General features: G+C 44.2%; 1 protein-coding gene across 1 annotated transcript in view; it reads left to right on the top strand.

Annotated features, from left to right (window-relative positions):
- abr (ABR activator of RhoGEF and GTPase) overlaps window positions 1-26,988 on the top strand; it is a gene marked incomplete at its 5' end in the record, with an annotated part of 63,386 nt that overhangs the window by 7,803 nt on the left and 28,595 nt on the right. Inside the window, 6 exons of the mRNA XM_071525934.1 lie at window positions 1,839-1,958; window positions 2,753-2,828; window positions 3,058-3,177; window positions 5,588-5,662; window positions 11,118-11,215; window positions 11,321-11,452. Coding sequence (XP_071382035.1) covers window positions 1,839-1,958; window positions 2,753-2,828; window positions 3,058-3,177; window positions 5,588-5,662; window positions 11,118-11,215; window positions 11,321-11,452 — 621 coding nt within the window. The remainder of the gene's footprint in view (window positions 1-1,838; window positions 1,959-2,752; window positions 2,829-3,057; window positions 3,178-5,587; window positions 5,663-11,117; window positions 11,216-11,320; window positions 11,453-26,988) is intronic.

The raw sequence follows: 26,988 nt of genomic DNA, 5'->3' as shown, positions 1-26,988 counted from the left end.
CGAGGCCCAGACAGGGTGCTCCATGTCTGGACTAGTGTCCGGTAGTCTGTTGCCTGACAGGAGGCCGTGTTTATGTTTTTCATTCTTTAGTCAGAACCTGCATGGGACTAGCCCTGGTTTCCTCAGAATTAATTATTGGCAAGATTGTTATTGGAACAGATTCACACACAGACACACACACACACACCCGCCACTCCCTTACCTACAGTTGCTTGCACACATACTCACACACACACAAATGACTCAGGGGAAGTTTGGACCGACTGTATCCAGTGGAACAGTGATAGCCATCTAATTGTTGAACATCACACTGTATAAACAGACGTTCAGGGAAGACCCCCCACCTCCTCCATGTCAACCATGCCTTACTGGAACTACCTCCTACCAAACACAATGCTCATTACCCATTCCCCTCGCCTTTGTTTTTCTTACACAAGGTCAAGGTGTGAGCTTTAACATTCCATTTAGGGAAACCCTTATGGTCAGTGTGTACATAAAAACACAGACACAAACATGAAATCCAGAAATACATCCTGGAGTTCCTCAGACTGGGGAAGACCCGAAAGTGGGAATTTACCTTTTTACGCATAGAGAAGTAAAAAGAAATTTGCTTCCTCCTAGCTCCCCAATTTTTGGGGTTTCTGTGATTTGCAACAGCGCTTCAGGAACTTCCTCATTGTTGCTGTTTTAACCACATAGGAACATTTTGGCCACTGTGTCTCACTTTGTTGCCTGAAATTTTTGGTTATTGATGGGTGTTGAAAAATCCTTGTAACACGCCCCCGCTTCGTTGCCTCAAATGCACCGAAGGCTGCAGTAGCTGTGAGTTCCTGTTATTCCCTTCACACAGTGCTAAAATCACCCACCCAGGGCACAGTGAGCGACCAAGGCTGATATTTAGAGTCGAAGGAGGCCGGGGCACCGAGAGATTCGGCTGATTGCGGCCAAGGCTCTGACTCACGGCTTCCTGGTCAGGGCTGGGAGGATGTGTGTGTTTGTTTTCCTTCAGTACACACAAGGAGCTGAGATCCTTGGATTATATGAAGGCTCTCATAGTGAAGCATTCACTCGCTGGGCCTCATCCAGAATCTTTACTGGAAAAAAAGGGAAAGATCCTGATAAGCCGCTTTGATGTTGACAGCAGCTTGGAGTCAGACATGGGTGGTTGATTTTGTTGTGATTTGAGCGACCCCCTTTTTGAATGAAGCAGTCACAATCATTGAGTCGATATTGCCTAGATAATAACAGAATGGTCAGCAAAAGTCAGTACCACTAACTCATTAACTCAAAATAGATTCATGACCCATCATATTAAAACCCTTTCTCATCCAATGACAACTTAAGCTGTGGTTCCACTTGTCATTTCAATGCCACTTTTATCATTCAGTCATGCCAGGACCCATTATGCAACAGGCCTGCACACAGAAATTGGATTTTTTTACTATCAGACTTTCAAAATCAGATATGGAAGTGTTCAGGCTCACATTGTGATTTTAATTCTATGTGGTCTGGGGGCAATCCAGCCGCAATGCGCATCCAAGTAATATAAAGAGATGGATGGGGAGAGTGGGTAAAAATGTAACGTAGACACAAATGTAAATAAATACAACCACAGGAGACGCACAAGGCCAAGTTTAGACGCATAGTGATGTGATCTTCTAAATCCAGTCAGAATCAGATCTGAAATATCACTATCACTATCACATGACAAGTGTGAGAGTAGCCGTGCATTTGGCTTTAAGAGAGCTTTCCTCATAGGACAAAACCATGATGTAACTGATGGCTTCATATGTTTATGGTATAATGAAACACTGTATGTTGTGTGTGTGTGTGTGTAGAAAGCACCAAAGGGTCAGAGCCGTGTGGAGCGTCTGAGGAAAAAGATGAATGAGCAGGAGTCCTGGCTGCTCCTGCACTCCCCCACCATCCCCTTCCGCATCCACAACAAACATGGCAAGGTAATCTAACGTCTTGTGTGATCGCTCACTGGGCCCATGTTGCTGTAGTGCCACACTTTCACCACTAGAGGGAGACGTGTGCCTTTAAAAAGAATCCTGGGTGGCAAGTCTTATCCAAGTTCAATTTAGGTTTCCAAAATAGAAATCCTAGCAGTGAGATCATTTCATGTCTAAAGTTTTTATATGAATAGGGTCAATTCCTTACAAATATGTAAGTAAATATGGCCACTTATTTATGTTTTATGACATGCAGATTTGCATATCTGCTCTGTATATCTAGTAACAGCCAGTGATGCATATTTACACATATTGAACTGTGTGTTTGCACTGTTTGCTCTTGCACTGTGCATTTGTAAATCTGTCAATAGCCACCTTAGTGAAAATTTCTTATAGCCAATAGAACGTTTTTATTAGCATCATGAAGATATCAATTATTTATATCCTATTATTTTCTGTTGCAGTGACCCACATTCCTCTCGGTTATCTTTAAAGCTTATCCTATAATATCCTATCTAATCACCATTTCTTACACTATTCATTTCAGTTATACTCCTCACTTAGATGACAAACACAGTACCTGCACCTGTACTTCTTAAGATGACATACGGCACCTTCACCTCTTAAAAGAGTCAGACTGGATGTCTTTTAAAACCTCTGTATGTGGGTTCTTTGTTTTGCTGCTCACTTAATAAAGGTTTTAGTACTAGGATAGATGTAGAAATCACACACTCAGATGTCCTGGATGTGTTTTGAGGCTGGATATTTCTAATGGTGTTTGTGTCATGTGCCTCCAGAGCTACCTGTTCCTGCTCTCCTCCGACTACGAGAGGTCAGAGTGGAGGGAAAGCATCCAGAAACTTCTGAAGAAAGGTACCGCTGCCTTGAATCAGTATTAGTAGTCACTGTCCTCCAAAGAGGCTTAAATCTGAACTAATTATGCTTTGCTATTGACTGTTTTTATCCTTAGAACATGGTTCATTTTGGCATAAACTAGTATAAAACCACTCACGATACACTGTACTACAAAAATGTGAGCTTTTGACCATAGCTCTGTGTGTGTGTGTGTGTGTGTGTGTGTGTGTTTGTGTGTGTTTTCCAGATCTCCAGGCGTGTGTATTAAGCTCTGTAGAGCTCCAGGTCCTCACCAGCTCCTGCTTCAAACTCCGAACTGTCCACAACATTCCTGTCACCAGTAACAAAGATGGTAAGAAACACACATGCACACATATATACACACACACACACACACACACACACACACACACACCCACCCTCAGTCTCTCTGGCTTTCTCTTATGTTTGGATGCTTTGTCTCTCTCTCATGCTCTCTCCTTTCCTCTTACAATCACACACACATACACATACACACACACACACACACACACACACACACACACAGACACACAAGCATTCTCCCCTTGCTCCTTGCCCTCCCCTCCTTCCTCTCCTCTCTGCTTTGAGTTTAAACTCACACAAAAGCGCCTGTTACTTTCTCAGCACAAAAAAACCCACAGAATGGGAAAGGGGGCCTTGCGGGAGTGAATCTAGGTTACAATATGTTTCTCATCTAGCTGTTACCAGTCGATGCCACGCAGTGCGTCGACGGCGGCCCGCGCCGAGCTCCCGGGTCCTATATGTTTGTTTTTGCTCCAGATCTCCACGTCGCACTGGTTTCAGAGGCTGGTGACATTAAAGCCATCTGGCCAACCCACTCTGATCTCCCCAAATGGCATGAGGGTCTCTGCTCACACACACACACACACACACACACACACACACACACACAGAACTGCTAGAAAGGTTCCAAGATGTTGTTCCAAGATCTGAGACTAGAGTTTTGCTTCTGATTTCATATAATCTCCATGATGCAAGTAAACCATTATTTTCACATTGTAAATGTGAAACTGAATCTTGCTTTAAAGTGGTAATCCTCGAGATCCTTGTTTTCTTTCTTTTTTTCTATTTTTTGGTGACATGTTTGGTGCAAAGCGCTCCTTGCTGTAGTGCTTCTGGTGTTTAGAGAACTACTCTTGGCTTGGCAAGGTTCTTATTGTTTAGCTTCATTATCCAAAGCAGCACTGACTTACCCCCAGCACTGACGTGATTAAACCATAACCTTTCCACTACGCAAGGGGTCCCACATTTCATTTCCTAATAGCCAAGCTAGTTTATATTTTTCCTCTTTTCCTTCTAGGGAGGTGATACCCCAGGATGGTAAAACGGAGCTCAGGCCCCATGTCTTGCGTTAGACATTTTGACCCGCTCCTCATTATAAAGCAAACGTAAACACACACACGTAGACACACATACCGCTCCATGTCATGAGATACAGGGAGCACAGTAGGGGTTGAAATGGAGACCAGCTGGTGAAGGAATGCGACTCTGTTAGTTCTCATAACTAAGAGGATGGATGATATAGTAGGGACACACAGGACACACACAGGAACATTCATACTTTCATCTGACTTCTCTAATAGGATTTTAATACGATTTATCATATTTTGCTCAGTGGTTTCTGCTGAGCTTCCACAGTTTGCTGCTCAAATTAGTTTATTGTTGAACGAAATGGATCTTTTCTTTACCTGACGGTGAAAAGAAGCACAGAGCCCACCTTGAAGCTGAACCTTTGAACCTTCTCTCCGTGATATTGCCCTGTCGCTTACATACAGCACATGCTATCAGACACACAAACACACACACACACACACACACACAGTTAACCCCGGGGCTGACTGCTCTCCTCTGTCGCCTACAGTGGACGTCCAAACAGTCCTGCAGCCCTCCGCCATGGTTTATTTACCAGGAAACACCCCAGGCTTCACAGGCCTAAACTAAAGCAAGCCTACACAAGAGAGTGTGTGTGTGTGTGTTTGTTCTGTCTTCTCTTCTTCGTGTGTGTGTGTGTGTGTGTGTGTGTGCGGGGGCGGTATATCGGGCCACCCAAAAACGTCCACCCCCTCGGCGGCCAGCGCAGTTGTTATGGCAGAAGTGACCGGCGGCCAGCGCAGTTGTTATGGCAGAAGTGACTGTGATTGTTGATGTGAAGTCTGATACCGACTTGATGAACGGTTGCAATCGCAGTTAATTTTCATTTCGATCTCCAAATAGAAGATGGAGGTGCTCAGCTGCAGATTCAGGTCTTTTTCTATTGTCGTCTAAAGTTGTTTTATGCGTCTCCTCTCGAGCATAAATTGGTAGACGCGTGTTCGAAGGGACGAGAACGGTTATTTATCGGACTAGATAATAATAATGATAAGGTTAGCTGCGGTTTGGACCACCCACTCTGAAAGGAATGGAGAGGACACTGCCCACACACTCGCTCGCTATTTCCCCTCTCTCTTTCTCCCTCTCTATCTCCCTGTATCTCTATCTCTGTCACACAGTGTTGATGGTGTAGATATAGATAGCACGGGACGGGAGAGTGTCTTATGTGTCACAATTTGCCGTGACTGCTTATCTCCTGCATCCTATCCTCCTCCGTTTTCTGTACGCCCACTGAGAGCGATAATCTGACGATCCGAATGTTTCAACAAGCAATGACAATTTTGATTAATTTTGACTAAGCCTCCATATTGACATGGACTCACTGCACTGTGTTTTTGTCTCTCCCTCTGTCTTGTGTTTTCCAGATGAGGAGACTCCTGGCCTGTACGGTTTTCTGCATGTGATCGTCCACTCTGCCAAAGGCTTCAAGGAGTCAGCCAGTAAGTCAGCCAGAAACTGCCTTTTTTAACACCGCACTAACACACACACACACACACACACACACTCACACACACACTCACTGGAGCTCAATATTCCCTCACACATAGCTGCTGTGCGTGTATGTGTCTGCCAGCACTCGTACGCCAAAGCACATGACTCAGTCAATCATTACAGTCTGCACATGCAGTTTCCACCATGCCGCAGCCCACTACAAAGATGGATGGATGGAGGAAAACAGTGAGATAGATAGATAGATAGATGGAAGAAAACACAGAGGAGGGTGAAGAGGTGGGCAAGTTTTGCTCTGTCCAAGCAAGACTGTTAACTTATTGATCATCAAAGGCCGGAGCCCTGAACAGATGGGAGAAGGAGAGATGGGGAGAAAGAGAGAGAGAGAGAGAGAGAGAGACAGAGTGAGTGAGAGATTTTCTCAGAGGAGTAGTTGGAAGCTACAATACCATTCCTGTGGTTGTTTTCATGCAAGGGACATCACAAGTGACACAGAACAAAAATCTCCACGCACATAAAAGAAAAGTAGAGAGAAAGAGGGCCTACACACACACACACACACACACACACACACTCTTTCTTTCACTGAACTGCTGGTGCAGCAAATATGAGGCCAGTTGTTCAGGCTTTTGGTACACACTCTGATGTTCCCTACCTTACACAAATGACCCATTGTGCTCGAGTGTATGCACACATACCTCTGTGTGTGTGTGTGTGTGTGTGTGTGTGTGTGTGTATTATCAGACGAATATGATGTTGGCATGACCATGCAGAGGCTGGCTCAGACATGTCAGTAGTGGACAGCTGGCGCTCCACTACACTGTTACACAAGCACCAGTTCAGATATCAAATATCTGGAAAAGAGAGAGAGAGAGGGAGAAATATGATTTCCTCAGTTACCATGACAGCCTTTAGTATATGAAAGGCGGCCTGCTAGAATTTCCCGGGTAATGGATTGGAAAGCTATCTCCTCTGAAAGCCTGTTTGATCCTCGATGGAGCGCAGAGAGCTGAGGGCTTTAAACTTGAAGAAAGTGTGTGTGTGAGGGTGTGAGGGAGTGGGGTGGTTTTACTGATACAGTTTAATGTCAGTTTGTCCAGTGGTGCGTACAGAGCCGTGGTGGCATACAGGCCATGGAGGCACTGTGGGCTGCATGCTGTGTTGGTCTCAATAGGGTCGGTCTATGGGACAGGTGATGCTGCTGCATAATGTAAGAACTTGTCAAAATGTAATAAAATACCCTCTACATGGGGTCAAAAATGTAATAAAACCTGTTAATGTAATATATTGGTGGATAATGTAATATCACATTACTACATAACCCGGCAATTATAACTTCATAAGAGCTGTGGTTATGAAACTTGTCCAACACTAGTAGCATCTCTCACTCTCATATAATAACATACAGCTCTGGAAACAGCTACAAACGATCACAGTTAGTTTGAATTGGCTGCATTCTAGTTCTGCGCTCATAACTGTGTTTGCCTGTGTTATTCCTTCAAATACCATAAATAACTAAGATTACACAGTTTCCTCCAGATGTAGCTTAACGATAGACGCCCTCTGCCTTTTTATGTGGAAATTGTGCAGCACAATGTTGTCGTGTAATTCTATCTCTGTGTTAGAGGATGGATGTGGTTTCAGTTTCATTGTACTGTTGTCTCCTTCATTGTCTCAGCTTAGCATCAGATATGCATTTTTCATTGCTTTGATCTCCCCTGCAGGCCACGCTTTTCTATACAAGCCATCTCACAGCCATTTGCTGCACGCTTGCATAATAGTGTGTGTGTGTGTGTGTCTGTGTGTGTGTGTGTGCGCGCGCGTGTATGTGCTTTCTGTTGAAATTATTACTGTATCCAAATGGAAATGTGTAATGACTGGAAATAGCAGTCATTATTCAGTGGTTCAGATTGTTACGTAGACATGTAATCGTCAATAATAGCCTCTCTTTTCTTTTTCTTGTTTTTTTAATTGAATAATCACATAAGCATGTACTAAAACATCTTATTGGCTCTGTGTTATTTATGTCACGTAGATCTCCCCCAATGGGAAAGGGCTTTCAATTCCGCCTAGGGCAAAGTAGTCTAACTGGGTCACAGAGGAATGAGCTGGGAGTGGAGCATCTCCCAAAAAGACTGTTCAAAAAAATCAGAGGAAAACATGACCTAGTAGAGAGGTGCTAAACATGTCACTTTGTTCTTGTAGACATCGAGGGAGCTGTGGTTTGTCTTTGTGTGTGTGTGTGTTGTTTCCCCTACATTCACTCTGCAGCTGCTGCAACCCGATACTGTAAAATAGCAATTGCCCACACTGCAAAGTATAGGATGTAAAGATCCAAATAAGAAGGCATTTTAAACTGCTGCAGTTAGTCAACCACAAAGGTAAATAACATTTCTAGTGAGCACAATCACAGTAATCTTCTGTCAGTTACATCAGCTTATCCGACAACACTCAAGAAGATAACCTCAGATTTGATATATAAGTCAAAATGTAGTATAACAATGCAAAAGTAGCTTATATGACAACTTTTCCTCCTGAATCTCAGAAGTGACTCTCTAGTTTGCAGGGAGCCTAACCAGGAGTGTACTCTTGTCTCAGAACCAAAATCTTCGCCGCTTGCCCCTTTTCCAAGAATCTCAAGGCAAAACGCTGCTGTAACGCTACACATGTTCTCATGGCTTGTGGCACTTTCTGCGTATAATCGAATCCAGCCATGGCTGCATGCATTCCCACTGAATATTTGCCTTCCTTTTTATTAGTGTTGTCATTCTGGATCCTATGAAAAGAATTTGATTATGCCATTTCCCTCCTAATGTTCTCTCAGAAGTAGATTTCCTCTAGGAGCCTTCCAGCAAAATTGCCAAAATCAGCCAACCGTACTGTTTTTTGTTTTTTTATACATATATTCAATGAAGATCTGTGTTTTGAAGACATCTACTTTATAATAGAAGGGAGGCAGAAATACAGACAGGCAGACACACAGACAGATAGTTGCCCTAGCTGGTGCCTGGGACTACATGTAGAGCCCTGCTCGCCTGATTAGTTTAACTGATTGTCACTTGTCTCCTAATTCTGTGAACCCACTGTTTGACCTAGCAGTCAACACAGCCTCAGGCACGGATTAGCCCCCTATATAAGAAAACACACACACACACACACGCACACACACACACACACACTTACACCAGAAAGAGGGGTCCATACTGATTGAGATGGAAAAGGATGGTATTCATTAACCCCTGCATTTAGCGGTCAGAGACCCCTTGCTGACCAATTTACCCCCCTTACATTCTGAGCCTGATGGTGACCTGCCAGGAAGATGAAAACCCATGGAGCTCCACCAGTCGTATCCAGGCCTCGTTTAGTTTGTCCTATTTCTCCAAGCCCCCCTGGCTCCACTGCGGGGCCACAAAAAGACCTCTCTAAATATGCTCTCTTTGGCCTTGTTTGAATTTTAGGTCTAGGCACACAAACCCAGTTCAGATGGAGAGGAAATCGACTTCCAGAGAAATGTAGGAGCTGCCCAAGACTATGAATGCACTCACGTCTGCGGCTAGCTGAATAACAGAGGTTTAAATCACAGTTGGGGCATGAACAAACGCCCTCACCACCTAAGTCCTCTGAACAGAACACAACCAACTGCTGTTTCTGTAGCTGTAAAGAGCAGCAAACTGAATTGCCACCATGCACTGTACCACCAGAGTGAACTAGTGGGATCAGGTTTGATACCAATCCGGTTTTCAAGAATGCCATCCCTTCTCTTGACTTTAACTAACTCTGGCGGGCAGTTTGTATGCTTAGGGATGTCTGACCAGCGATGACGGCCGTGAGCTGCAGTGCTTCCGTATGTGGCGGAAGCGTTATCTGCTCCGCTATGACTCCATTTTAAAAATATCCCCCAGATGTTCACACCGAATTCTCCTCCGCTGAACTTACCACATACCACCGCTGCTAATCTCTTCCTCATTGAGAGTCATTATGCAGGGCCCTTCAGGATGCAGAGAAAACAAACAAAGTGGGAATGAAACCAGATGGAATGAGATGCCATTATACTGTATGGTCCTGGTAGTGATCGCTATGGCAACATATGTGAGTGTTTGCCCCAGTCTATCGGGTGGTATGGCTGGTATCTCTCCCTAAACCTTAACCAGACATAGGTCATGCCGGTTTTTTTGATGTCACTTAGCCATGCATGACAGCAAGTGCGTGTGTTTATATGTATGTATATGAGAGACAGCCTGCCCCCCCCCCCCTCTCTGTCTGTCTCTCACACCCAATCCTGGTGTCTCTCCTAGTGAAAGGTCGAGCTGTATATCCATCCATCATGCTGTCAGATGGGGGTTAACCCAAGGGACCAGGGGCTGTGGAGGCAGGGTCTAGCCTCTGGGACGTACTGTAGACACATTATAGACAGCCGGCAGCGTGGTCTATAGGAACCGCTACAGCAGCATTTAAATAAACACATTAACAGAGTTAATTGCTCCTTGTAAGAGCCGAGTTGGACCAGATCCCAAGGGAGCAAAGGCTGTGGTATGAGGATGTAAAGCCTGGGGGGGGGGGGTTCTGAATGTGTACATAAGCATGAGTTGGATACCTGTCAGGTGTAGCTTATTGACATTCTAACAGGATTCATTTTGGTTGAACATTTTCTGTTTTTAAGCGCATATTCATGACTGGTCCATTACCAAAATTGGACACTCACTTACTGACTTTCATTGTTAAATCATTGTTTAAAAATTCTACTAATTCGAACTTCTCTACAAACAAAGAAAAATAGATCCAGGTGTTGTTATTTCATTCTGGGTCCTGGATCAGACTTTTTGCCTGTTAGCAATTGTAATTAAATTATTGAACTGCCAACAAAAGCCTGAACGCTGTGCGATGACAGCGTAGCCCCAAGACAGACATGCTAAAAAGTGAACAATGTCCTACTTCAGAGACATATTGCTTTGAGCAGCGTAGGTATTGATCTAGCATTGTCAAAAGCTCCAACACTGACAAGTCTTACACTTAAGTATCTTCATCCAATGGGATATGCCAATTTCTGGTTGGTGAAGGTAGAAGATCACAGAATCCTAAAACGTGACTTAAGACTTAAAACGTGACGTAAGACTCGGGGTCAAGAAATACAGTCGGCCTGTAATTATGTTAACCTTTAACGCAAAGGTTAGGTGCTCATTTCCCTCTTGGCCACATGGTCTATAACTAAAAATGTATTTAATCGCTATACTTTTGCTACAAGACGATAAAAGTGAGTATAACGGAGGCTATTATTATTTGAGTTAACAGTGTACATTTCACAGATATCGCATGTCCGGTGGACACAGCAGTCAAGGAGGCTAAATGTATTCAAGCTTTCACAGCACTTTCCAGAGTTTACTTTCTGGTAAGCTTACTTCAGTACCATAGCTGATGAATCTGTCTACCTCCTGTGTTTCCTCCTAGATCTCTACTGTACCCTGGAAGTGGACTCGTATGGATACTTTGTCAGCAAGGCCAAGACCCGGGTCTTCAGAGACACCACCGAGCCACAGTGGAACGAGGTCAGGCAACAAGACGTCTCCGTTTGCAAGTGCCTTCTCTTTGACTGTTTTTACTCATTATCCAAAGACCAGTGCTTTATTCTCCTCACCTGTGTCATCCGGTAGGAGTTTGAGATTGAGCTGGAGGGCTCCCAGTGCCTGCGGATCCTGTGCTACGAAAAGTGCTACGACAAGAGCAAGCTCAACAAGGACGACAACGAGATCGTGGACAAGATCATGGGCAAAGGGCAGGTCCAGGTAAGAGGAGAGGCTGTCAAGCCCTCAGCAGACCTTAAGTGTGTTATCAGGATCATGTGGACCATCACAGAAACAAGCCCAAGGTCTAACCATACCATAGACCGATATAGCATACACAATGAGAGAGGCCTATGTCCTCTTGGGGAGATTTCCCAACATGTGACTCATTGTAATTAGTTGTCTAGCCACTGTGCGCAATAGAGTGGTTTTGTTGTGGTGGATTCTAACGATGTTGGTTGGATTAATAGTCTGAAAGAGAGTTTATTTAAGGGGGTTTTTCCCCTCCCTTGTTGTGAGAAATGTCCTTATAAAAGTCCCTTTCAGGGTCTTGTAACTATACTGTAACTGCACAGTGGAACCTGTGGTTTTTGGGGTATTGAGGCAAAATGCTGTTCTCCACGCTCATTGTCGTTTAGGTTTTACAGTGGAACTTGGTCAGAGTCGTATTTCATTTTTTCCAGAACGTCCCGTCCATGTGATTCTGCTTTGTCAAGTGAAGCTTGACTCCAGAGAAGTTTTCTCCTCTGCTGCCTACCAACCGATTGAGCTTCACCTTTATGAATCTGGGTCAACTCTGAGGGTTTATGTTGCTCTTATCATAAATTAATGTGCTTGTGTTTTTCTCAAGTAATGTATTTGTGTTATAGCCAGAGGTGAGCTTGTAGCAAGTTATTCTTCTTGAACCTACCTCTCACATTTTTTACTCCCTTCCATATGCATAAACAAAACAGAAAAGACAAAAACCAGTTAAATCATTTCTGGAGTTGTTTGTTGTTGCTGCTGCTGCATATAGAACAACATTTTCAGGCTCAGGTAGAAGCAATATCAGCGCCGAGTTGCACTGGGAATACAAAACTCCTCTCTAACATCCTGAGAAAGTGGGGCAAACTTGAATTACTCACACAGCAATGTATTTTAAAGGGAAGGATGTGTTTGAAAAAAATCTGCTTTCTTGAGCATGTAGCTTGTCTCTCCTCAAACCTAAATTCTTGTTGTATATCTTTCAACCAGCTCTTAAGTGGGAAAAAACACCCGCAACATATTTGTTCTAGCATTTCCTGCCTGCCACCACCGCCTTCCACGCCATCCTCATTCACTTTGATTATGATTGTCCTTGAATGCCGTCTTTTTTTCCCCTTCAAGAACAAGGAATAATGTCTTTCCTATTCCTCCTCCTCCTCCTGTATTGTCTCTCAAATTAGGAGTAAGTTAGCTTGGGGTGAGGCAGCTTTCCCTGGCCTGTTTAGAGCAGCCCGTCTCCCTCAGGACCTCTGTCTGTGCATAGCCACTGAGGAATGCACTGATTCTCTATCTGTGCATTCAGAGAAGAGATGTATCATTCAGAGACTTGAGTCATGATAACATCACCATCATACCCCCTATGGATGGAAACAGAGCGGAGCTCCAGCCTTAAAGCAAGCATATGGGAAGGGGTTTTCATCATTGCCAGTAATGTTAAGAAACCCACTTTCTGTCACTTCCAGCTCAGGCTGTCATCACTTATTTTGAGTGGAAATGTCTTTTGGGCGTTCTGGTGGCTCAGTTGGCTGGGGCGCATACCATGTGGTTGCGGCGTCTTGGGTTTGAATCTGGCCTGGGACGTTTGTCGCATGTTCTTTCCCCCCCATATTTCCTGTCTCTCTTCACTATAAACTATCTAATAATGGCCAAAATTGTTTCCATTTCTGTTGTCAGATGACTGAAAACCATAAAGGTGTCTTGATTCCAGGTCACAAAATGTTAATGGTCCAGAAATTATGTTGCATAGTTGTGAAGTCAAAACGATAAAACAATAGCAAACAGTCTGATGTTGGCACCCAGTGCTTTTGTGTAATTCAACTTCAATCTAATATTTAGAGGGGGTGATGACAAAAGTAACAACTTATTGGTAAACTATTTAAATTACCAGTAATATTATTAGTGATAATTGAAATAGTAATTTGTTTCACTACTCGTTACTGGGAAAAGTAGTATTATTATTGCAGCATGTTAATTAAGGACTGTTAAATAATATGTAAATACCTAACACTGACAGCCAAATATGTAAAAAGTTATCATATGTAACATCATCACAGGCTAACAAAACTACTAAATTGATGTTTAGATGTAACTTTTTGATCTAAAAAATGTTGCTTGGATGGGAATTTATGAGTGTGCACCAGGCCAGCATAGTGTTCTTGTCTAGCCCCATCTCCCAATGTTTATTTTTATGCAGCATCCACTTTGTCCTCGTGGCGACCTCAGATGTTTCTTCAATATTTTATAGAAACAACTATGGAGATGTGTGGACCGCTACCAGTTAATATTTGTTTCGGAGCTGAACCGTGCAAAAGATTAGTGCAGTGTGCTGGAACTTCATTAAAAGGTTAATTATAAGAGTTCCTGCTCTTTGCCCAGTTACCTGCTGTACCAGTGAAAAGACGTTAAACTCTATAGGGTTAAACCTGTAGGATTTATCAGCCTCGCCTTGCCTGGGCTACTGGGTTAATTGGGTTGTCTCCTGTGTATAGACTGACTGACCTATGAGAGGATAAAAACAAGACCTGTACGTGTGTGTGTGTGTATGTGTGTGTGTGTGTGTGTCTGTTTGTTGAATAAGTGTGTGGGCAGAAAGAGGAGGACGACTTCTTCATAATTACAAGCTGCTAGCAGAGGGCCAACATGCAGTATACCCACTCCCTCTGGCACGGCTGCCAGTCGGAGAGACGGCCCGCTGCTGGTCCCACCGAGCGCTGATACTGCTGCTGCTGCTGGGAACATCCACTCCCAGCCAACAACAGCCCAAAAACAAATAAATACACCACATGTTGCTTGCTGGCTTGCTTGGATGGGGGGAAAAAATAGAGAGGAGGATAGAAATGGAGAGAATGGTATGTTCTGTCCCAGGCCCTGAGAGGGTGGGAATGGTGTGTGTGTGTGTGTGTGTGTGTGTGTGTGTGTGTGTGTACTGGAGAGAGGGTCCTTGGGAGTGTGGTGTGTATTGGGACTAGGCAGAGGAGCTTTGACTCAGAGAGAGAGAGGTTTGGCTGATAAAACTGCTGTGTGTCTGGTGAAGGAGATACAATATCATGGATTTCAAAGACACTGGTAGTCCAGGGTCGGTGGTGGTAAAAAGATACACCAGTATCTCAGAATACAACAATGTGGCATTGTACATATTCTCAAGATCAAGAATTATAATCAGCCTATAATTGCAGTCAAACGCCATGGATGCAGGCTCACCTAACACATTTTACATCAGAAAAGGTTTAATTAATAATAAGATAATTTAAACAAAATAATTTTTGACGCCCTATTAAGTAACGTACCATCTTAAAGCTCTGAATTAAATAATATAAATATAATCAGTGTTTTCCATATTGGATCACAATAATGATAACCTTTAGCACAAAAGTTGTTGGCTCGCTTCCTGCTGGGCCTTGTGGTTCATAACTAAAAAATGCACAGAATTGGTATACTGTCACTAAAAGCGAATGGGGAAAAAAAGAGTAACAGAGGCTTGTTATTTGAGCGCACAGTATTTATATATGTTTTTGAAACATGGTAACAGTGATGTTGCGTCACATTACACAGATATCTCATGTCACATGGACACGTCAGGTCGAGGAACCTCAATGTTTTCAAGTTTTCGCAGCGCTTTTCCAGAGGGCCATAAGCCTGGCTTCCAGAGTGCATGCATACCTAGAGAGGCTTTCGCTTGGAGCCGAGCTGTTTTCTTTCCTGGTCAAGCTGAGTTTGGAAGGAGCCTTCGATGTTTTGCTTTGCTCTCTGGAGACCCTCTGATTTATTTAACAAGCCTGTGGAATACTGACTGACCGTAAATGGGCATATCGGGCTGGAAGCTTTCTTTTTTACCCACTGCTGTTACTTCACTTTGCACTGATGAGAAAGTTGATCGCCAGTGTCATCAGAAGATGTTATGATTCGGGTCAGAGATTTTATTTTGATAGCGGCTGAGGAAATCTGTATTTTTGATACATTTTTGTCTGTAAATTATATATCTTTTATGTACATACTGCAAAACCTGCTGTATACTGTAAGTCCTTGATATAAGGACAGCAGATTTTCTCTTTAAACTGTCTTATCTCTAGAGAGCTTGTCATGTCCACCAGTAAGCGTTGACCACTGTTTCTAGATTGGTGAGATGGCAGCTCTTGTGTGTTTTCCAGGGGTCTCCATGACATACACACACACACACACAGTAGAGAAACAGCATAAAGGCGACTAAAAGAGCTACAGCAGTTGCCTGTCTGCATGGGAAACCGTCATTTATTTCCAGCCCTATACCCAGCTGACATCCCCAAGGAGATAACCTCTGATCTTTCAGGTCACTCCTCCATTAAATGGCAACAAGGCTGGGGTTCCACTCCCCCTGTCTCTCAAACTGACAACACAAATGGATTGTTGAAAAGCTTGAAAGCAGGCGATTTGGAAAGCAGATCAGTATCAGTCCCCAAAGTTGCCAGTTAAAGGAAAACATTGCCTTCAGGGTACAATTTCTTCGTCTCGGACGTTGTTGCTTGCTAACCATTGATTGTCCTCTGGCTAAACAATCTTGCTGTACACATTGTGTGACCTCAATTAGGAGACTTTTATTTTTGCTGTCAGATTTTAGCATTAGATCTTGAAAACTCTCAGGTTTAGCTTTATTTGTTCATCCTTCTTGATTCATGATAATCTTTCAATGCTTAAACGATCATAAACTGCTTCTTTTTACTGTCATTGTGATATTTCGCCAATCTCTGGCTGGCTGGCTGGATTGTGTTCAGTACCGTCTAGGACATGGAGTCCTAGACTGGCTATGAGTTGAAGTGTAATAATCTCCTGACTCTCCGAGCCCTCCTCTGCATCATGCATTATAGAAGTGCCTCTAAGTGACCTTTATGTGGCGGCTGTAGCTAGGAATACTTGTCTTCTGAGGACCAGTTATGCAACACTTTAGGTTACCAACCCCGGTACTTTGTGTAGCAGAAAAGCATCATATCAGCCAGTGCCAGCGATGCTTTCATCTGGTAACCTGGCCCTCGGTCACACCATCCCAGCATCCCCTGGGCTCCACGCTTGTGGAGTATGTCTGTATGTCCTCCCTGCAGTGTGACTCCTCTCATGCTGTGTGTCTATACAGGAACTCTGTGTTCTCTGCAGTGTCCTGTCCCGTTACTGTGCTCTCCAGAGGTTCACAGCCACATCAGATGTTCCCGTAATTCATTATTTTAGCAAACTGATACCTCCAATCATCTCCCCAGCGAAGGGACGCCACCTCGACCTCTCAACCCAAGGCCCCCCCGACCGATACCGCCACCTCCGCTCCTCCTGTCCTCCCCGGGGCTCATCCACTTCCCACCGCACCACGCTGGGGGTTGCTTTTATTGGTTTGTACTCCAGGGTGAGCGCATGTCAACCCCCATCTTTGCAGCGTTACTGGGCCTCCACAAGCAGTAACCTGATCTATTTGAATGGCTTCCCGGAGATAATGGGAGCCAGAGAAGCGGGGCATTAGGAGAGAGAAGAGAGAGGGGTAATGAAGCCGTTTGTTCCTGGCAGCTCTTTACCTCCATCTCTAAAGCCGAGGAACCGGACTGGGGCGCACGCATTAGCCAGTGTTACTGTAAAACTGCGAGTGCAGAGGGGTTGTAAAGTTTTGAGGCAAACGTCTGTCTGCACTCTCATTCCCACTTACGGGCCAGAGCCTTTACCCTACATGAGGCATTAGATGCAAAGTTTGACATTTGGATGCGGCGTGAAGGGTTTATTGGTGAAAGCGGCATTGTTTTTCGGCTAATAGCATGCTGGCCATCTGGAGCGCTTGGAGAATTAGCGGTGAAGCTTTTGGACCGGTGGCACTGCGCCAGTACAGAGAGCGCAGGCCGCTAAGCTCCGATGCGATCTGTCCTCGCGATTCCTGTCGTGATAATGAAATATAGCCATCATGTGAAGTAATATGTATATACTAGCGATGCTACCGTAAATGGTGAAGAAGCTGCTTTTTCTTTTTTGACCACCCAATGTGATTTATTTGCCCTCGGCACCACTATCGGGAGTGTTTATCGCCACTTAACAGTCACTCCCAAAGAGAATCGAGTGAACAAAGAGGTGGGAAAAAAAATCAGCACACAATATAAATATCTTTAGATATTATTGGGAATCTTTACTATGTATGATAATCTAAATAACACAATTCCTATATTCTGTTGTAGTGTAGCATACGGTTTACAGCAAGGGAAACAACATTTTTTTTGTTTTTTTTTGTTTCTCATGAGTCAGGCATCAAATCCACGACTGTTTTTGTTTTTTTTATTCTGTGCAGCCTTCTTTTCTACTATTTAATTTAGGTTAAAATGTCTTTGTCTCTAGGGCATGCAGGATGGTGCTATTTAGTACAGTATTTGTTTTGAAGGAGCTCAGTGGTTTTAATGAGTGTGTGTGTGTGTGTGTGTGTGTGTGTGTGTGTATGTCCATGCACAAGCGTGTTGATATTAATATAAATTAGTGTCTAATAGACGTTTCCATCTATCATGTTTCTGCCCCCTATCATTTAGGGCTGTGATCTGTCATGTTTCCACCACACACCCCCAGCGGTCATACACACACACACACACACACACACACACATAAACTGTCAGCAACACTGACAGATGGGATTCTGCTGTGTGTGTGTTCGCCCCCCCCTCGGGACAGACAGACACACACACACACACGAATGGGTGATGGGCTAATGCCATGTAAATGATATCAATAACTCCAGCCTGCTACATTACGTTGTGTTTATTAGCTTGTGTCTCTTTTGTCTGGTGTGTGGGGGATGGATGGCTGGAGTGTGTGTGTGTGTGTGTGTGCACATCACAGCACATACATTTAACAAAGGATCAGCAGCAAAGAGGCATATTTTGTAGATGGAGACACTTCTCCCTAGATCACCTCAAGTCCACCACTAGTTTACTCCTAAACCCACTTATTTCACTCTTAATGTTCCCTGTACATTTTTTTTGTTCACAGATAATCTGCTATGATTTTTAATGAGGCTCATCCTTCATAGTCTGTCTGCGCTTGAGCATATGGTGCTTCTTTATTGATGAGTTCCAATTAAGCAGACTTCCTCATCAGACGATCCTTGATCAGTGGAGCTGATGGCATTCGTTTGACAGATTTTTAGTCTTCCCCTGTCATCTCCCCACAAAGAGCCTCCTCCGTCACAACCCTTACTTAGACGGCCTTTGTTTCCTACTTAAAACATCCACTCTCTGCCACTAGGGAAATGCCTGCCCTAAATAACTACCTGCGTTCACCTAAGAACCCTCAGATCATGCGAAACTGCAAATACCAGACGTTTTTTTGTTTTTTTTTGGTAGACTAGAATATGGAAAAACCCCTGACCTGCCAAATGTGGGTTGTTGTTGTGTGTCTGTGAAGACAAAACAGAGACACATTTGATCAGCATCTGTCATCCAGTTCAATCCGTTTCTTTGGCTTCTTTTGGAGTCAGTTCGTGCAGGCTGGGAGGAAAAGATAAGCATGAGGACTGATCATGCATTAGGGCAAAACATAGCCATACTTATCGAAAATAATAATTGGCACTTTTTCTAAAGCAGAGTTGCAAAGTGCTACGCAATCAAGACAAACAAAAGGGACAGAAATAAGGTTACGCAAGCAAAGAAGAGGACAGTGGCAAACACAAAGACATAGCTGTAATGGTGGGTGGGGGGGGGGGGCTGCAGCTCGTCTGGACAAATATGTTTTAATAAGTTATTAAAAAGATGACACTGATTCTGCCGGCCTGAGCTCCTTGGGGAGGGCTTCCTAAAGAGTATGGGCCCTGATGGTGAAAACCCCATCTCCTTTAGTCTTAAAGATCCACTATATAACATTTTCCTCAAAAATATTTCCTTATTTTGAATTTAAGTAATGTGTCTGGGCTGTCCAAGAGAAAATCCACCCATAAGCAATGCATGAGACTTCTCAGTTTTCCCCAGCGCATAGGAAATGATTAATCGAAAATGCTCTCAAATGTCTTTGAAAGAAAAATAAAAACACAAGGTATCAAGTTACCTCAATGGAAGACATTACCACTTTTGAAAATGTTAGATATTTTGCAGGTTTGTAAATCTTGAGCGTGTTCTGTGCAATTTGTGGACGTTACGTTGCAATATTTCTGGGTATTGAAGTCCTCAAAATTCAGTTGCTTCTTGGACCATTTGAGGCCGTCAGCTTGTGGAATTGCACAGTACAGCTTCAATTCTTGATTTAAGAATTTAAGAATTTAATGACCAGAACAAAGGCCCTGCCCAGGGATCTAATGTTGCGCTCAGGCTCATAAGGGGTTATGGTGTCAGAAATATAACTGGGGGTCAAAACTATCTGTGCTTTAAAAGTGACTAGCAACATCCAAGTCACTTCTGAAACGAACTGGTAACCAGTGAAGAAATGCCAGAATTGGTGTGATGAGATTTCTTGTGTTAATATCGGTTAAAATCCTTGCTGCTGGACTCTGTACAAGTCGGAGGCATTGGAAAGACTTTTGATTTAGGCAGTGATAAAGGGAGTGAACTGTGAACCGTGTAGGAAGAGCAAAGCAGAAAATCTTGTGCTTTTGGACAACTGTAAACCCCATGAAAGAATAGAGTGAGAATATGAAGGCCATTTAAAGGCCAAGAGATCTCTGTGTGACCCCTTCATCTCTCTCTCTCTCTCTCTTTCTCTCTTGCTCTCCCTCCCATCCCATTTCTCCCACTCTCTGTCACTTTATCTTTGTAGTGAATAGTACACACACACACACACACACACACACACACACTGCCCTCCAACGTAATGGTTGAACTTCTGAGATGTCGAGGGCAAGCCGGGTGGGTAATTGGTCGTCATTATAACATTACATAATCATGCAGGGAAGTGTATGGGATTGATAACAGATGTATGTTTTCCTGCCGCGGACATTCATGTGCTGCACATCTGCAGAGGGGGGTTGAGAGAGAGATTGAAGAGCGAGAGAGAGAGAGAGAGAGAGAGAGAGAGACAGACAGAGAGAGAGGGAGAGAGAGGGGAAGAGAATAGGAACAAGAGCCCCAGATGGTGGCCGATTATATGATGCTGAGAGTTAAAGTGAGAACAAAGGAGCTCATTCCAGCCAGAGAAATGAAATGCTCTCCAGAGACAAACCATGAAGCCCCCTTCGCATTCACTAGGGCCTTTTGTCTTTCTGAAGAGTCAGGGTTGGGAAATAATTGGAAACAGTTTGAATGGGGGGTCACCCGATACCAAGACGTTTTGGTGCTACCCACTAACAATCGTGTTTGAAAATGAGGGACCGTCATTTGCTGTGTTCAGATAATACCCCGCGACAGATGAGAGCCTCCCTGTCCAACCGTAGGAGCTGGAGTTTTCCTCTTTGACCAATCAGGACCAGTTAACTTGTGTTTTTTTTTATTGAAATTACTTGTCTTATGTAAAACCACACTCTGTCGGCTTCAGCTGCTAACCGGCGTTGGGAGTCCGAGACATGAAGAGAACAGTAGCTTTTTTTTACCCAACGCTGGCACATTTACAGATATGTTTGTTAATGTGCGTTTTCCCTGTCAATCACACTAATGAAATAAAATGAATAAAATGGCCGGGAGTAAGGTTGGTAGCATGCATCATGAGCTGCTAACACAATCATAGTCACAGCCCTACTCCCTGCGGTTATAAAAGGAAGAGTGTGTGTATCCCAACCCCCATCACACACACCCACACACAGTTTGGTGTGACACCTACTCCTTGAGCTTGTCGTGTTAAGGTGGGGGGCAAGGGTAAACTGATGGAGGGGATATATTAGATGTGTGTGTGTGCGATATCAAAGAATAATTTGCCTTTGTTCTTTGCCTATTATCTCTCTTTCTCCCCCCCCCCCCTCCTCTCTCTGCCGCTCTCTCTAGTACATTAGCTCTCTCTGCCTCCCCGCTGCGTTGTCGACTGTGTTTACTAAACTCAACTCATCCGGTTTTCATGGTGGGGGAACACTCACTGCTAGCAGAGTGACAAGAGTGACAAAATAGATTTTCCTCAAAATCAAAGAAACGTCATTCTTGAAACTCAGTTTATTAAAGTCAGCACAGTGTTCCCTCTTCTGTGGTCTCTCTGTAACAACAGTTTGTTTTTCTCTGTGTCTTTTCATTTTGGGACATTGAATTTTTCTTTTTTTTTAAAGAGACAAACCTGAGGCAAGGGCATTCTTCTTTTCTTCTGATCCACAAAACACCCCCTCCCCCACCCTCTCCTCTCTCTCACCGCTCTCAAGCTGTGGATTTATAGACACCAGATGACATTAGGGGAAAGGATCCACCTCGTCCCTCTCATCACGGTCCCAGTCTGGCTCTCCAAGCGGCAAAGCTCATTTCATGCGTGGCTCTGGCCGCCGACGCGCTGCGAGGCTCAACCCCCTCGGATTCTGTGGATTTCACCTCGGCTGCGGGCGTGTGAAATCCCTCTGCGGTTTATGGACGGGTGTCCTGCGTGTGTGACCAGAACTTGGACACGCACACAAATACACACCCTCCTTCACATGTCTAATGCCAAAACTGAGTGCATAGGAGTACGGCAGAGAGGAGAAATCAGTGTTTCGGTCTGTGGGTAGGAGATGTGCGCTTCTCAGCTCAGTCTGTATGATATGATATCCATTGTATACATCAACAACTGATATAAGTTGTATGAACATAGGGTGTTTTAAGGGGAAAAAAATATAAACTGATGATTTTCTGAAAATATAATAGATTTTTGTTATATTTTAGGTAGATTTTTGTCACATTGGTGGTTGTTTACCTCATGATGATCAGGTTTACCCACCTTTTTATTTACCACTATGACTAGTTGGTCCATTCTGGAGGAGAAGCACTGACGTTATAGCTGTGGGTTGGACTGGAAATCTGCTTTGATTCATACAAGGAAATGGAGGAAATCGGATGGTCTGTGAAAGATTTGGTGAGCATTGTATCCCTCCCTCAGAGGTTAGAAAATAGTCTATTTAAAGAAGGCTTTCTCTCTATCCTCTATCATGGTTTGCTGGCGGGACAGCTCAGCACAGAGGCACCCCTCAGTCTCTCTGCCTTCTTTTCTTTCCTAATCAGATTTCACATCAACGCCAGAACCAACTCTCTGACCACCAGATGTGACTTTTCTTTTTTTCTCTCCCCCTTTTATCCCCAAGAACCCTGGGAGACCAGAATACTTTCTCCCTTCTCCCTCTCCGCCTCCCTCTCCCTTTTCCTCTTGCTGTTGTTGGCAGCCATCCTGCCCATATTGAAGTAAATGGGCCTCAGCAACACGCAGTGTCCTAGCGTGGCGAGGCTGTTCTGGCTTTGAAGTGGCCAGTCGGGGGACCAGCGCCTTCCCCGCAGTGGTGAGATGTGATGGATATCCATCTGTAGCGGGCCCCCTTTTGCTTTGAGTCGCACACTGCCCCGGGGAAGCCGCTGATAGGGTTAGACAGTTATGGAGCTGCAGAGTTTACCCAAATGCCACTTAGTTAAAATGCCCTCCTCTGCTGTTTGTTTAGACGTGGTGATTGTGCAGCGACTGAGATGCTTTCCACATGGTCGAAGCCGGAGCCTGAGATTGAGCAACGCTCTACCCGCTGTGGTTCTGCACCTCATTATGCAGGATGGTTGATGTGTGTCGGGGGCCTGCTTGAGGTTTGGTTTGTTCTAGGAATTGGAGATATGGTATAGTGGACAGCGGGGATTATGTTACTGTATGTTTTCCACTATCTTGGACATGAACATTGCTTTTGTTGCTCATTCACTGAATGTTTGACTCATTCCCAGCGCCTTATAGTACCTCAAGTAAATACATTTTTAGATTCCTAACCTTGGCCGTGTTGATGCCATACACTGTGGTACTTAATTGGTCTTTTCTCTTCTCCCCGCAACAGGGAGGTCAGAGGTCAGGGTCAGCTACAGCACAGCACAGTGTCAGTGAAGCTGGTAGGGATTCAGTGTCTTGCTCTAGGACACTTCAGTAGGACACATGCCTGCCAACACGGGAGCTTGAACCCGCGTCCTTGTATTGAAAAGTGATCTCCCTACTTACTACACCACCCTGCTACATCCTGAGTCCTGACCGCCGTTTAGCGTTTCTGTCTAAATGTTTCCCCAGAAGTGTCCATAGGAATTTGTCAGGCAGTATAGTGTGTCAGAGAGATTACTGACATCCTGGTTTTCCACTGTACAACCTCTACAGTGTGTGTGAAGAGAAGTTGGACAGCTTTGTCAAGGATCCGCGGTCCAATGACAACATTTTGTAACAGCAGAAGTGGTCCAGACATAATGATGTTTAGACAAAGCGGGCTTAACCCAACGAGGTGCGAGAAACGGCAGAAAAACAGCAACTGGTGTGACCATCATGGCCATATGGGGTTTTGATGTTGTGTGTCCTAATGTTGTTTTCCACTCATGTTTCCATTGTATCATCCATTGAAAGCAGTTAAAAAGTGAGTCATCGTGAGAGCAGGTATGTTGAGCCTGGCCCTCGCTGTCTGCCAAGAGTAGTGTGTGTGTGTGTGTGTGTGTGTGTGCATCCATCTGTGTACTCATACCTAGGGTGGTCCATGTCCTTGAGCCCCCCAGTCTTTAGTGAAGTACCTATATATCTGTGTGTCTCTTCCCCAGTAAGCAGTCGGATGTGTCTGTAGAGGCCTGGCAGCCTCTCACACTGTCACTGTCAGTGATTGAAAGAACCACCAAGACTCTGCTTGTGTGGGTGTAAAACTATTTTCCGGGTTGCAAGTTGGCCTACAGCTATCAGTGTCCCTTGGTTTCAGTGAAGAATGCAAGCGATTCTAATTCTAAGACATTTTGATGGAAACCAAAGGGCAAATTTAAGGGTATCAGTTTCTCAAAGCCTCTGTGACTAGACCTAAATATCCCTCCACCCTCTGTTTTGCTTCCTTTTTCTTTTTTTATTCCCCTGCCAGAGTGGAAAGAGAAAGAGTGGCAGTGGAAATGTCAGGGTAACGGTTTAAATTAAGAATGTAAAAAAAAGTGGGCATGAAATGAGGCTTAGAGGACAAGGAGATAACCAAAAACAAAGTACTGGTACACAAGTACATCCCCTTCACAGCTCTGCACTCAGATCAGCCTGAATTTAGTTCTTACCTCAACCATTTGGGGATGAAACACTAGCTGACTCTTAATCAGTAGCTAGAGGTACTACAGCTGTTATTTTTGGGATGCTGTGTGCAGTTTTTGCATGCTAGGGTGTTGCATAGAGATCTGCCCAGCTCCTATAGTGCCATCCAGGCATGTTCATGGGTGAGTCAAGAGAGAAAGCCCCCAGCCAGAAACACACACACACATACATACATACATACTGAATTTGCCTGGGAGACAGCGAGGCAAATGAGTCGACATGAATCTCAAACTGCTTGCCGAGGCAGATTCACTTATTAATAGTATTCTTCCCAGGGCTTGTAGGGAAATTTAAAGTGAGCGCAAGGTCCTTAAAATATCCCATTTAGCCTGTAGCCTTTATCTAGAGCCGTGACCTTTGACCCCAGTGTAAGCAGGAGCTGAGGAAGCAGAGAAGTAGTGTAAGCCTCAGTATTTGTAATGGCCAAATTTAGATGTATAGAGGCACAGTGGGTCAGAACCAAATAAACATTGATTCAACACCCACAGTCAGTGTGAGTGCCATTTTTTTACTCACTGAAAACAAGATTACAAAATTGCTTGTGGCAATTGAAATAGTTAGGAAGTAGCCTACATACACCGTATATATATTTTACTACAGGGATTTTGCTGTCTGTGCTTATAAGGTTTTTAGTGCAGTAGTATAGAGGCAGGATCCTGACTCAGACCTCTCTGCCTCCAAGTTTTTTTTTTCCTCCACATCTCAGCAATGCAAGTCCTGGATGACCTTTCAGTGTTCCTTCCACTCCACTTATCTGAGTGGAACAAGGTTTCTCCATGTTTAATATAAATGCAGGAGAAAGCGGTCAATTAGGTTGTGTACTGTACTTCTGAGAGAGCAGAGATGGTAGGAACTGTATACTATAAATATTGAAGGATATTTCAGTTTCATGGGTCATGTACTACCCTCCCTGCAAACCCACAGATAATCTTCAATGCATCAAGTCTTATAATTTCAGTTATTATAAGTGAAAGGCTGTGGCTTGTTGGTAGCACGTTGAAACTCGAGGCCATGAGTTTCCCTGACATCATGCCATTCGTATGGCAGGCCCGTGAGTGGTGCAAGGCGTTTGATCCCGCTTTATGACTTCCTCTCCCAGGGCCAGGGAGGGAGACTGACCGTTTCCTGTGCGGGACTGCATAGTCTGCACGAGCTCGGCTTCCTCGCCTCACTAATCGCACCGGCCCTCATCTCCATCTAGCTCGCTGATGTTGATTTTTCAGTGAATATCGGAAACCCCTCCCACGCCTGAAAACATCGTGTCCAAATCTGACGCTCCGCTAAATCAGATTTCGTGGTATTCATGTTTTAACAGCCTGCAGTGGCAACATCACAACTGATAATGCAGTTTCCGTTCCAAGTCTACTGTACATATGTACAGTCAGGCTGCCAGTTGGCCACCCTGACAATTGTTTATCTCCACTAATGAAAACAAGCATTCCTCTTTGGTGGCAGGCGCATGCTGTAAAGAGTTAGAGCGATGTAAACATGTGACCGTAATGGTTATCTGGTGGATGCTATTATTTAACCCTCCTTACTCGTAGCTTCTTGAATTCCTGTCCCGGTGCCTCAGCATCGGGCCCCTCTGCCACCACTTATTAGGCTAATGATGATGTAATTGTTTTCATGTGGAGGAAATGGCCCTAAAATCCCTCCAGGTGCCCCTCAAGGCTGTTTCACCACGTCAGCTGTCTAAAAGATGAGGTCACGGCCGTTCTGGTTTTTAGGGCCGCACCGAATCCGATTCTGGTGTTGGATGGCAGGCTGATACCGAGAGACACGTGTGACATGTCAGAAATCAAAGCATGTCAGCTTGATTTTCTGCCTTTTTCACACATAAAGGAATGTTGAACCTCTCTAATGGAGAAAAATGGGCTATATACTGTAGCTCAGCCTTTGACCCCCCGAAACTTTAAAGCCTGCTTTCTCAGACAGAATTTCATATATCTTTGTGTAGATCTGATTTTGTATTATGGTACAGACTTTTTTTTTTTTTTTTGAAGTTCATTCTGAAATGACGCACAAATGAGTCACTTAAACCTCACTATTCAACTGACTATTACTGCACTTAAGTTGACCATTGAAATCTAATGAATAACCTTGTTTTTTTTTCTGATGAAACCCAGGAGAACATTCCTCTCTCTAGCTTGTAGTGTTTTTCAGATGATGCGTGCTCTCCGTGTATTGCTTCGCTCGAAGCAGCCTGTTGCATAACCAAGCGTGTCGTGCTGAATTCATCTGAGCAAAAAAACGTCCCCAGCAGGAACACAAAATACCTTGATCCAGCGGGGGCGCCAGCTCGAGTGTGTACCTGTTCCCTCTGCTGGTGCTACTTTCAAAGAGCTGAGTGGGTGTTTTTGAGGGAGGGCACCTCAGCCCAA

This window comes from Centroberyx affinis, unplaced genomic scaffold, assembly GCF_046629955.1.
Source record: "Centroberyx affinis isolate AG114_WGS23_722 - 3 ecotype Tasmania unplaced genomic scaffold, CSIRO-AGI_Caff_v1 ptg001368l_1, whole genome shotgun sequence".
Taxonomy (NCBI): Eukaryota; Metazoa; Chordata; class Actinopteri; order Beryciformes; family Berycidae; genus Centroberyx; species Centroberyx affinis.
Note: the sequence above shows the minus strand (reverse complement) of the source record. Positions and strands in the feature narration are given on the sequence as shown.